Below are 12,010 nucleotides of genomic sequence, written 5' to 3'. Positions count from 1 at the left end.
GCCCCATGCTGCTTAATACTATAAGTCACTGTAGCAAGTAGCCAAAGTCACCCAAATTTCTAACCATACTGTAGTGTTTGCTCTTCCCCTCAAAAACAGTCTTTGAGCCATCCAATTCCCCCCCCCGCTCACCTCCCACTTGGTCTCCTCCAGCCGGGGGCCCAGCTGCGTCTGCTGCCGCTGGATGGAGGCGCAGCGGCTCTCCAGCAGTTCGTGCTCCTGCAGCAGCTGCCCGAAATCCTCCTGCAGCTTTTTCTTCTCCTGCTGCAGCTGGTAGACCTGCAGCTGCAGCACCTGCTGGGCACGCTGGGCGCGTTGCGACGCCTGGCGCATCCGGCTGGCACAGCTCTGCCGCAGCTCCTCCAGCTCCTGCTCGCAGCGCTTCTGCTTCTCCTCATACACCTGCGGGGGTCAGGAGTTCAGGGGTCAGCACGCTGCGGGTGGAGACACGCTCCCTCGCCGTCCGCATTGGCGTTAGGGCGCCTGCACCTGGCAGATGGCTGCCTCGTTCTCGTCCAGGTTCTCCCGCAGCTGCTGCAGCTCCAGCTCCCTCTCGCGCAGCTTGTCCTCCAGGTCGCGGACCACACCCTCGTAGCCTTCGGCGGGCACTGGCGAGCGCACCCCACTGGAGCTGCCATCGGAGAGCGGCCGGCACCGCCCTCCCATAGAACCCGTGCTCTTGCTGGACGAGGAACGCCCACTGTCTGAGGTGGAGTGGCCGGGAGCAGCCCGGACTGGCTCCGGGGGGCCCACAGAGGGCTCCCCCACCCCCAGCCCGTAGCCCGTGCTACTGTACGTGGGCAGACTGGACAGGGAGTTACGGCCCGAGTCGGACGTGGCGCAGGATTGGCTGCCCCCCCCGCCTCCACCACCGCGCCCCCCGCTGTAGGAGCCGCGCTTCTCGCCACAGCCTGGCGAGCCACCGGACACTGGCAGGAGAAGGTTAAGGCTGCCCTGGCTCTCTGAAAGGGTGCCCCCTGGCCGAGGGGAAAGGTACTGCACTGAGTTCCGGTTCTTGGGCAGCACAGGCTTGAAGGCTGTGGGCCGGATCACCGTCTTCTCCATGTTCTGGAAGAGGAACCACAGATACTCATATGATTCTTAGACATTCCACTGACACGCGGGGGGGCAGAGAAGTCTGGACTGGGTGAGGGTGTCTTACCTTCTCTAGCTTCCCCGAAACGGGGACAAGCTTGGGAGGGGGCCCCCCGATGTTCCCGTTGAGGACCCGCATGTCTCCTGCATCCTCAGCATCACTGGCGGGGCCACCCGTCGACACAAGGTTGTCGTTCCAGTCACCGACAAAGTCCTCGTTCAGGTAGGCGTAGCTGGACACGTCACTGGTGGCGGGGGGGGGCTGCCTCCTGCCGGGGGGGGGCGGCTCGTGGCCCACCAGGTGCTCTGTTGAGCTGCCCCCGCGGAAGCAGCCGGTGCCAGGCGTGGGCTTGCGAACCCGAGCCCCAAGGTCGCCGGGCCGGGAGTGGCGCTCCTGGTATGAACGCCCCGCGATGAGGCTGCTGACAGAGCCCATGGCACCAGCAGGGGGCGACGGTGCGGGTGGGGACGGGGGGCACTGGGCGCTGATGGCGGAGCTGCAGGGGTCACTGGGGACAGGCAGGGCCTGGACAAGAGCCATGGTGGCCGTGTGAGGAGTCCACACGCTCTGTGGGGAGAGAGGCAGGGTCAGAGACTCTGTCAGAGTCACAGTGGGATACACTGTGTCATTCTCAGCCTGAGTCAGGTCTGTCAGTGTGCTGGTGACTCTGACTCAATGGGGGAGACAGAGTCACTTTCAGAGTTAGTCGTTGAGTCTTAAATGACTGCCCCAGTTGGAAGTAAGGGGGCGGTTTGCTGGTCTAGCTCTAAGCCACCACAACATCTGGCGTAAATTAGCAGATGTGCACAGTGGGTCTGAGGGACAACCTGCAGTTTCTTATTCACTGCACCTTCACTGTCATCATCACTGCGCGTGACCATCTTTGCGATCATCATCGGGATCACTGTACCAACATCTCCATCATCATCTCCATCATCATCATCATCATCACCACACTGCAGATATTAGTTACTTAAACATGGAGCGTTTCACACCATCGCTCTAGATCTCCCGGGACGACATTAAGGTCTGTAGCCTCCTGCTCCATCACGACGGGAACTCCAATGAGGAGCTTTGAAAGCACCTAGACAGCATCATTCTTAGGAAACCTTCGCTTATTCTCTGCCGTCAGTCATCCGGCAAACCTGCTGAGGCGGGAGGCTCCTGGGAACCGCGGTCGGGGGCGGCTGGGTTATTAACAAGCTCCCTGACACCCGGCCGTGCCTCTGCGTGGGCCCCCGACATAACGGATTAGCCCCCCCAACCCTGGTCACACCCCCATCCCTCCACGCCACCTTCCCAAAGTGCGGCACAAAGCCATATGCCAGCTTTAGAAGACAAACTCGGCCCTCCCAGCCCCGGTCCTTCCCAGCGTGACCTTGTGACCCAACCAAAACTCGACTGGTGAGCTTTTGTGGTGCCGACACCCCCCTCCCCCCCCCCCCGCCTTTCCAGACCTCCAAATCCTTTGACTCTCCTCCAGCCTTGAGAAGGAGCCCCTCGCCCACCTCGTCCTGCTGCTCTTTACACCAGGCAGCCCCCTTCGGCACCCGCCCCTCCCCCACCCCGGACGCAGGACTTAAGACGAATTACAGCGCCAGCCGTTCCTTTTGTTGCCGATCGGAGCCGGATTTGATCCGTGGGCCGAGTGAACGGAGAGCACTGCAGGTGCTGGGGATGCAGTGCCTAAATTGCGATACAAATAAGGGGTCAGCTGCCAAACTTCTTGGGGAGGGGGTCTCCACAGGAGTCCCCAGGATGCTCACAGGGGCATTCCATCACCACGGCAATGCCTCCCAGCTGTCCCATATCGGCCTGCCAGCCTCCAGCAGATCCAGGGTTGAGCTGAGACCTCGGACGGCATTGCAGGTGTGCCAAGGCACTCATGAGTTGCGCACGGGGGAAAGTCTGAGCTTTAGGAAACGCAAGACACACCATACGGTTCTCTCACCTTTGGAGAGCCGGCACTAGTCACAGCGGGCCGAAGAGCCGACCATCCCACCAAGCTCCTGCAATGGGGCTCTCCTGGCCGCGAGGGGGTAACCGATGCTACCATGACAACAGGTGCCACGACAACACTTCTGAATCAGGACAGAGTCCTAGGGGAGGTGGAAATGCAGCTGCAGCTGGGGGGGGGCATGATGACGATTCATACTGCGGATGGTGAGTCAGGCCTTTGCAGAGGGAACCGCCTCACCTCGCCGGCGCCCCCCCTGGGCACCATGAAGACATCACCTTCCTGACTCTTGGGGTGCCTGGGGTGGCCTGCTGTCCCACTTTGGAACTGGACTAACTGGGCCCCAGCAGCCTTAAGCAGGGACAGCTGGGCAGAATGGTGGGGCAGCTCATGCCTGGTTTCGCCTGCTGTGAGGCGGAGGGACAGAAGGACACTGATTCATTACAGCCGACGCTGCTAATTCACAGCAGCCTGAGGGCCAGCTGTTACTTATCTGTGATGCATTAAAGGGACATGGAGACAGAGGGGCTCTGTGGTGCTTAGGCTGTGCAGTACTAGGCTCTCTGTCCTGTGCTGGCTGTGCTGTACTAGGTTGTGCTGGCTGTGCTGTAATAGGCTGTGCTGCACTGGGCTTGATCTGGGCTTTAAAGGGGTTACTGATGAAATCACTGCTACACTGCATCAGTGATCCTCAGGAATGTGAGCAAGAAAGTCAGGGGCAGGCCAGGCCACCAACTGATACAGCAGTGTGCAGCACCTAACACACACACACACACACACACACACACACTCTGCTGACAGCAGCAGGGCAGGACTCCAGACATCAATACCTTTTTATCTCCAAAACCCCAAAATTCACCAGTCAGAATGTGTATGTGTGTGGGTGCGTGTGTGGGTGCGTGTGTGGGTACGTGTGTGGGTGCGTGTGTGGGTGCGTGTGTGGGTGCGTGTGTGGGTGCGTGTGTGGGTACGTGTGGGTACGTGTGTGGGTGCGTGTGTGGGTGCGTGTGTGGGTACGTGTGTGGGTGCGTGTGTGGGTACGTGTGTGGGTGCGTGTGGGTACGTGTGTGGGTGCGTGTGTGGGTACGTGTGTGGGTGCATGTGGGTGTGTGTGTGTACGTGTGTGGGTGTGTGGGTGCGTGTGTGGGTGCGTGTGTGGGTCTGTGTGACTTGGCTACACCCGCGGCTCAGGTTACCCACAGAGTTCTATTATAGATGCATATCGGCAAGAGGCCTGCAGCTTAACGCTTAATTATCTCTTGGCTCGCTAATTAACCTTTGCTTGGGGGTAAGCCCCGATGGGGGAGGTGGGCTTTAGGGACCGTGACATCACCCATTCACACACGGGAGGCTGGGAAGCAGGGGACAGAGAGCTCTGGAGCAGAGTGATGATGCGAGCACCGGAGGAGGGTGATGATGCGAGCACCGGAGCAGGGTGATGATGCGAGCACCGGAGCAGGGTGATGATGCAAGTGCCAATGGGCTCGGTGACCAAGAGGACGGCATCACTTCCTGAAATCTGGCAATTAACGGGGGGTTAATGAGGGGATTAACGAGGGGATTAGCAAAGAGGTTAATGAGTGGAGTTTGGGTATAGCGGATGTTTAAAGCACACATCCCCTGCTGTCTGTGATGCACCCCCAGCCAACCCCAGCTCCTGGGGGGGCTGCTGGCCGATCCCAGCCTGTGTAGCACATTCCTTTCTACTTTTTTCTTTTTCATTCCTTCCAAACCACATTGGTGATTCCCGCACCTCAGGCCAGCTGGGCGCCGCCGCCCAGATCAGCCATAGCACTGTGTCTCAGTGGCAGTTTTCCTCACACACAGCGTGTGCCGTGGATGTTATAAATTCATTTGAGTCCCCCACCCTGGCTCAGACTGATTGGCGACGGGCGCATCAGCTCAGACAGCATCCATGCTTCACGGCATGAGTATTACCAGCAGCAGAGCCCGACAGAGGCAGTGCAAGTTACAGAAGTGGGGGGGGGGGGGGGGGGCAAGCCGCCAAGATGCTGGGCAACGGCACTCAGATAATCCCCAATTTCAGCTGATCAAGGCCCTTCTACAAAGAAGTATGTGTGGCAGAAAGAGTGTGTATGTGTGTGTGTGTTTCTAAGTCTGGATGTGTGTGTGTGTGTTTGCACGTGTCTGTATGTTTATGTGCGTGTGTGTTTGCGTGTGCCTGTATGTTTATATGTGTGTGTTTGCGTGTGCCTGTATGTTTATATGTGTGTGTGTTTGCATGTGCCTGTATGTTTATATGTGTGTGTTTACATGTGCCTGTATGTTTATGTGTGTGTGTGTTTGCGTGTGCCTGTATGTTTATATGTGTGTGTTTGCGTGTGCCTGTATGTTTATATGTGTGTGTGTTTACATGTGCCTGTATGTTTATATGTGTGTGTTTGCGTGTGCCTGTATGTTTATATGTGTGTGTTTGTGTGTGCCTGTATGTTTATATGTGTGTGTTTGCGTGTGCCTGTATGTTTATATGCGTGTGTGTTTGCGTGTGCCTGTATGTTTATATGTGTGTGTTTGCGTGTGCCTGTATGTTTATATGTGTGTGTGTTTGCGTGTGCCTGTATGTTTATATGTGTGTGTTTGCGTGTGCCTGTATGTTTATATGTGTGTCTGTTTGCATGTGCCTGTATGTTTATATGTGTGTGTTTGCGTGTGCCTGTATGTTTATATGTGTGTGTGTTTGCATGTGCCTGTATGTTTATATGTGTGTGTTTACATGTGCCTGTATGTTTATATGTGTGTGTTTGCGTGTGCCTGTATGTTTATATGTGTGTGTTTGCGTGTGCCTGTATGTTTATATGCGTGTGTGTTTGCGTGTGCCTGTATGTTTATATGTGTGTGTTTGCTTGTGTCTGTATGTTTATATGCGTGTGTGTTTGCGTGTGCCTGTATGTTTATATGTGTGTGTTTGTGTGTGCCTGTATGTTTATATGCGTGTCTGAATAAAAGGTGACTTCAGGCCCCCTAATGGTTCCTCTGGGTAAGGCTCCACTTATCATCTCACGCACTTTTAATTTCCTATGTTTGACTGTGAGAGACAGAGAGAGACAGTGTGAGAGAGTTGGAGGGTAGATGGGGAGGGGGGGGGGGGCAGCCCGTCACGCTTGCATCTTCCCATGTCCAGAAGGTGTCTGGAAGTATACAAATGTGTGTGTGTCTATGTGTGTGTGTGTCTGTGTGTGTCTATGTGTGTGTGTGTGTCTGTGTGTGTCTAAGTGTGTGTGTGTGTGATTGATATCACGTGACTGGGTGGCAGTGTAACTCCCCCAGACTCGCTAAGTGGGAGGTAGACGACCTCAGCCAGCTGCCACCGCGATGCCCTTGTAGAGATGTTCCTGTACAAAGTGACCACAGCGTGGTGCCTGGTTGGCTCTGGCCATTTCAGCCGTGCTGTTCCTGGTGCTCCAAAACCCCCGGCCCACCCCCATTCCCAGCACCCTCGCCAAACAGCCCATTTTAAAGAAAAGGGAGAGGCAGAAGAATGGCAGAAAGGACCATGGCGGAAAGAGGGTCTAAATGAGAAGCAGGCGGAAAACAAAGCAGGATGCCGCCATGACGATGCCTGGCCGGCGTGCTTTACGAGCCACTCACTGCACTTTGCTGTCGGCCCATGTTTGGGCCGTTGCCATGGCATCTGAGGCCTACACCTCACTGGTAGGAGGGAAGCCTTTGTGTGGGAGAAAGTTCCAGGCTGGCTGAGTTGGGGGAAGGTGGGGGGGGGGCGACTCCTTAGCATCTCAAAGCATCTGGTCTCCATTAATCCCAGAGCGGAGCTGGAGTCGAGGCCACTGGACGGGATCACGCACAGATAAGTGCACTCTGGACGAGACGTGAGGGAGGGGGGCTAGCGGCCTCTATCCCTCCATATCTGGGACACCCCTTAGATGTGGTGGATATGTGTGTGTGTGTGGGGGGGGGGGGGTATTACTCCCAGCTGATATCAGAATAAGTGCCTCTCGCAGTGCCTGCTATAGCATCTACTGGATTCTCATTGGCCATTGGACAAAGAAAGTACCTACGGGGAGTTCCTGGACTGGAAACATCAGTGTTCTGGTAGCTAATAGACAGTTAATTAGTGGAGATTGTAGGTGGATACCGATTGGATAGTTGCAGAACATCAGTCCAATAGCTTTCTCACACCACAACGCGATGAGAAACCATTAAGGCATGAAACGTGAAGCTAAACATTCCCTCACTGTGGATTATAAGAGTAGGTAGTTCACCAAATGACCACATTGCCTGGAGAAGTTCCTGATAAGGTTGAAAAGTACAGCAGTGTCAATAGTATTTAACCACACACAGGTGTATGGGAGGGATCAGCATCAAAGGTACGCAAACACGCACAGGGATACGGGAGGGATCAGCATCAAAGGTACGCAACCACACACAGAGGTACAGGAGGGATCAGCATCAAAGGTACACAAACACACACAGGTGTACGGGAGGGATCAGCATCAAAGGTACACAACCACACACAGGTGTACGGGAGGGATCAGCATCAAAGGTACAGAACCACACACAGGGATATGGGAGGGATCAGCATCAAAGGTACAGAACCGCACACAAGTGTACGGGAGGGATCAGGGGTAGAGAAGGGATCAGTCTGCATCACAGGCATAAACACTGATGCTGGTTTCTTAAAAGCCAGAAACCCAAGCATTCATATGCACCTCCAGTTACTTTATTACTATGTTTAAAAGCAACACAAACACACTCAACGGTCTCTGTTTAACGCAAATTTCAGGAACCAGAGATTGAATCGTCAGGAACAGCAGCAATCGACAATTCTGTTGGAAGGCAGAACCACTCATCAACATACTGTCTGCGGTACAGTGATTTATATGCACACACTTTACACAAACAGAACTTTTTGATGGACAGCAGCACATCAGGGAAAGTGTAAAGGACCTTTCACTCTTTGAGTTATTTTTGTTCTCCCTTGAAAGAAATCTGCGCAAATGTAAACCTTTACTGGTCGTTTACGCAACGCAAACAGAAAAATGCCAGTGACTCAGGGAGCACCCGGTGATACATCAAGCTTTTTCCAGAACCTGCCCAGTCCTGAGAAAGAGGCTTTCACATGGCATGCGTGAAAAACAAACAAACATGCGGAAAGGCCCCCTTTCTAACATGTTAAAATAAGCAGTCATGCTAACAGGGTGACGATGGCGAAAATTAATCTGTGACCTTCATAACAACCTCACATTCAGCACTGAATCTTCATAAATTAAACATAAACACACATAAACATTTAAATCAGCATCCAGAATTGGGATGTGTGTGTGCATTATGTTTATATTACATTGTGGGGACCAAATATCCCCCACAATGTAATAAAAACCGGTAATTTTAACGTTGTGGGGAGCATTTTTCAGGTCCCCACAAAGATCTGTGAATGCAATCAAAAAACTAAACTCGTATTTTGTTTGGTTACTTATGGTTAAGGTTGTCATGTTGGGATTAGTGTTTTCCCCATAGAAATGAATAGAGAGTGTGTGTGTGATCCTGTTGAATTTGTGATATCTATCTTTGGTAGCAATAAGAAAGTGAGAAGCAAGACACTGGGAGTTGGTGGACTGAGCTAGGCTCAGGGCAGGGTTTACTGGCTTAGGTTCTAAGTTACTAACAGTCCCAGGCTTCAGCTGACGCTAGGCCACAGGGTAGCTTCCTGATGGGATGAGAATCAGGTAGCAGGAACAGGAAGCTAAGGTCAAAGGGAAGCGTTGTGACCGTCCAAGATGGTTTACAGATACAGGACACAGGAAGACTATCAGGGTGGGTGGGGTGTCATAGAAACCGCTGACAGCAGGGGAAGCACTCCAAACAAGTGGCGGGTGATTTCCTCATGAAAACTGTGGAGAATGTGGCTCATGGACAGACCAGAGTCACGCGGGGCAGTGAGGCGACGGGGGCCTGGGATCACACTCACAAACACATACACCCACACGCAGACGGATGGAGGGCGGCCTCGGCCACAGACACCGTAACACCTGAACCATCTCGTAAACAGGCTGGCCACGCGGTGCCCGGCCCTGAGCTATAAAAACTGGGGAGGGGGGCAGTCGGCATGGCTTAGGGCCACAGCCCAGTGCCACACAGCAGGGTGGGTGCCAGCTGTGAGCACATTTGTAAAACGCCCCCCACACTGGGATGGGTCTGGGGTCTACTTGAATTGGTCGATTTAGTTTTACCCTTTCACTCCATCTCTGATCGGTTCTCTAGCATCGTCGTGACAAAGCAGGGTAGCCATGGTGGGGGGGTTAATGCTGTGGTCAGGCCCCATGGCCCTGTCCCCTCATGCCAGAGCCCCTCCCGTCCCAACTCTGATGTCCTGAGAAGGTGGATGTGACTCTATGGTCACGGGGGGCCCCGTCGTGAGCTTTCTGCCATTACGTGAGTCACCAGCATCAACAGAGTCACAGTAACCACAGACAGCAGGGTGGACGGGTGTTAAATCGACAGACACTGGGTGACCCCTACAATCCAGGCTGACTGCTAAAAGCCCTTAAATCCTGTCAGGAAAACCAATGATGCACAGCGAATGACACAGAAAATCAACACGACTGATAGTCACTGGCACCTAACCGACGCACAGTGACTGACACCAGGAAACTGACATACGCAACTGACACAGCATCCAACATACGATGACTGACACACAAGAACTGGCACAGTAATCACCACAAAGCGACTGACACGCAGCGACTGACACGCAGCGACTGACACAGAAACCGATACAGTGACTGATACAGTGAAGCCCAGGATACACACAAGTCACGAACTAAGGGAAACAACACAGATGTGCTCACAGACGTGCTCATAGACCATTATTTGCAGAGCAGCTGTGAGCCCAGTGATGTCCAGGTCTCCCAGAAAAACCGAGTGGAAAATATGAAGAGCAGGGAGCTGACGAGGGAACCCTGCGGCCAGGCAGCCGGCGGGCACAATGGCGCCGCTGTCTGGCTGCTGGGGACACTGCACCGCTGAGGCTCTTTGTCCCCCGCGGGGACGCTGCTCGTCCTCTCTGAGTAGAGGAAGGTCCCCTCACGTGCCTCTTCAGGACCCTCCTCCCTGCCTAAAAACCCGGCAGTGGACGTCGCTACTTTCATCTGGCCACACAGTCACCCCCCCTTCACCCCCCCAGCGTTTGGGGCAGAGTGGGTGCTGTCGCCCAACTTGCATTCCAGGACCCTTTCCTGCCCCCCCCCCCCATAGCCATAGCTGGTCTGTGTGTTTTGGTTTCCTCTGCCGGACGACAGCCTCACTCGCGCGTCGCCCCCAGGCCCACAGCTGTGCCCCCATCCCCCTCCTACCCCCCCCCCCCCCCCCCCCAACTCCGTGGCATTCCACAACTTCAGAGTTAAGCTTTCAAAGTTTTCAGGGGGAAATGAGGAACGTCAACAAGAGCTGCACTTTAAAAAAGAGCTGAGAATGCACCCCCTCCCCCGTACCCCCCCCCCCAGCCCGCCTGCCTGCTGGCCTGGGGGTCTTTTTTCACTTTTCTGTTCACAGTACGAGTCGAAACCGGATCTCTTCCCGTTCATGTGAGCCAGCCGCTCTCCATTGCCCCCACGCACGCAGACCTGCACACACAGACGGAGACCCGCATACGCAGACCCATACACGCAGACCCGCATACGCAGACCCGCATACGCAGACCCGCACTCGCACACCAGCTTCCTGTGCCTTCCCGGAGCTCACCTACCCGAGCCCGTCGCCTGCATCGCTGCCTCTCGGTCCGGCTGCCCACTCCGAGTGTGCGCCTCCCTCTCTGCTCCGAGTGTGTACCTCCCTCTCCACTCCGAGTGTGTACCTCCCTCTCTCTCCTCTTTGTCTGTAAGTCTCAGCAGGCACCTCCAGAGCTGCAGGCTGACAGTTTGAATGAGAACACCCCCCCACACTGTCTGCTCCAGCCTGGCCCCTCCTCCCCTCCGCCCCCTTCTCTCTCTCACATTCACCCCCCCACCTTTTCGCAATCCCTCCTCGTGATTCAGTGATCTGCCCCTTTCTGTTCCTCCCTCTCTTCCCGTCTTCCTTACTCTCTATCTGTCACTTTCCACCTCTTTCTGTTCCTCCTTCTCCTCCTTTCTTCTTTACTCTCTATCACTCTCCTCCTCTTTCTGTTCCTCCCTCTCTCTTCCCTTCTTTCTCAGTCTCTCTATCTTTTTCCCTGTGCCTCTCTCTCTCCTGTTTTTGGTATGTTTCTCTTTCTCTTGTTTTTTCCCCCCTCTTCATACTCTCCCTTCATCAGGGAAAGTCTTTCCAGCTGCTGATCCGGTTCGAGTCACTAGGTCCGGCAGGCTGAGTGCACGCACACGCGTGCTCAAACTCTGCAGTCCGAAAACCTGCCGCCAATCTGTTGAGGGGTCATGTTGCCATCGTAAGATGAAGCTGACTTGTCGCCCTATAACTTTTCCTATCTGCCTTTGGATCGGGACCCTCTGCCCTCCCCATCGCCCGAGATTGAGGGCATGACGTTATGTTTTATTTTACAGAGGGGGTGAGATGAAGACTGACAGGAAGCCTTTTGTACGGCGTGTAAATGTGACGAGCTGAGCACCCCTTTGCAGAGGGCTTTCCCTGTAAAAACAGCACCTTTATCCCTGGTACATTTTCATAGATAACCACAGTGTCACTTGCCCCGTGATGGCAGTGTCCACCATGGCCAAGAAATTAGCTTCCCTCACTTGTTTTTCAGCTTTTCTAACGAAGTTGCTGGCTTCTCCAGCGGCCAAACACCCACCCAGCGAGCCACCCCCTACGCTCTCCACAATCAACGCGGGGTGGGGGCAGAGCCTCACTGAAAGGGCCTTTCCTTTTCAGAGCAGAAAAATAATAACCTCCCCGCATGGGGCGTGGGGGGGGGGGGGCAGCTCTCTCTAATCCACCGGAATAGAGTAATTTGATTATCTGGCCCCAGCTTCTGCCCAGCAAACCTC

The 12,010-nt window shown here is 54.6% G+C and overlaps 1 protein-coding gene across 6 annotated transcripts in view; it reads right to left on the bottom strand.

Moving 5' to 3' along the window:
* lzts2a (leucine zipper, putative tumor suppressor 2a) overlaps nt 1-12,010 on the bottom strand; it is a 32,525-nt gene that overhangs the window by 3,483 nt on the left and 17,032 nt on the right. For 5 of the 6 annotated variants that reach the window (XR_011984378.1, XM_023820394.2, XM_023820395.2 and 2 more), the window contains 3 exons: nt 1,163-1,663; nt 490-1,068; nt 133-402 (listed from right to left, as the gene is read on the bottom strand). Coding sequence is in view for 5 of the 6 variants with exons in the window: in XM_023820394.2 (XP_023676162.1) it covers nt 133-402; nt 490-1,068; nt 1,163-1,636 (1,323 nt within the window). In the remaining variant the exon portion in view is untranslated. Of the gene's footprint in view, nt 1-132; nt 403-489; nt 1,069-1,162; nt 1,664-10,776; nt 10,975-12,010 lie in introns of those variants that run through there. The other variant, XM_023820397.2, reaches the window with a different exon arrangement.

This window comes from Paramormyrops kingsleyae, chromosome 20 (genome assembly GCF_048594095.1).
Source record: "Paramormyrops kingsleyae isolate MSU_618 chromosome 20, PKINGS_0.4, whole genome shotgun sequence".
NCBI classification, from domain to species: domain Eukaryota; kingdom Metazoa; phylum Chordata; class Actinopteri; order Osteoglossiformes; family Mormyridae; genus Paramormyrops; species Paramormyrops kingsleyae.
This window is presented reverse-complemented; position numbering and strand designations above follow the sequence as displayed.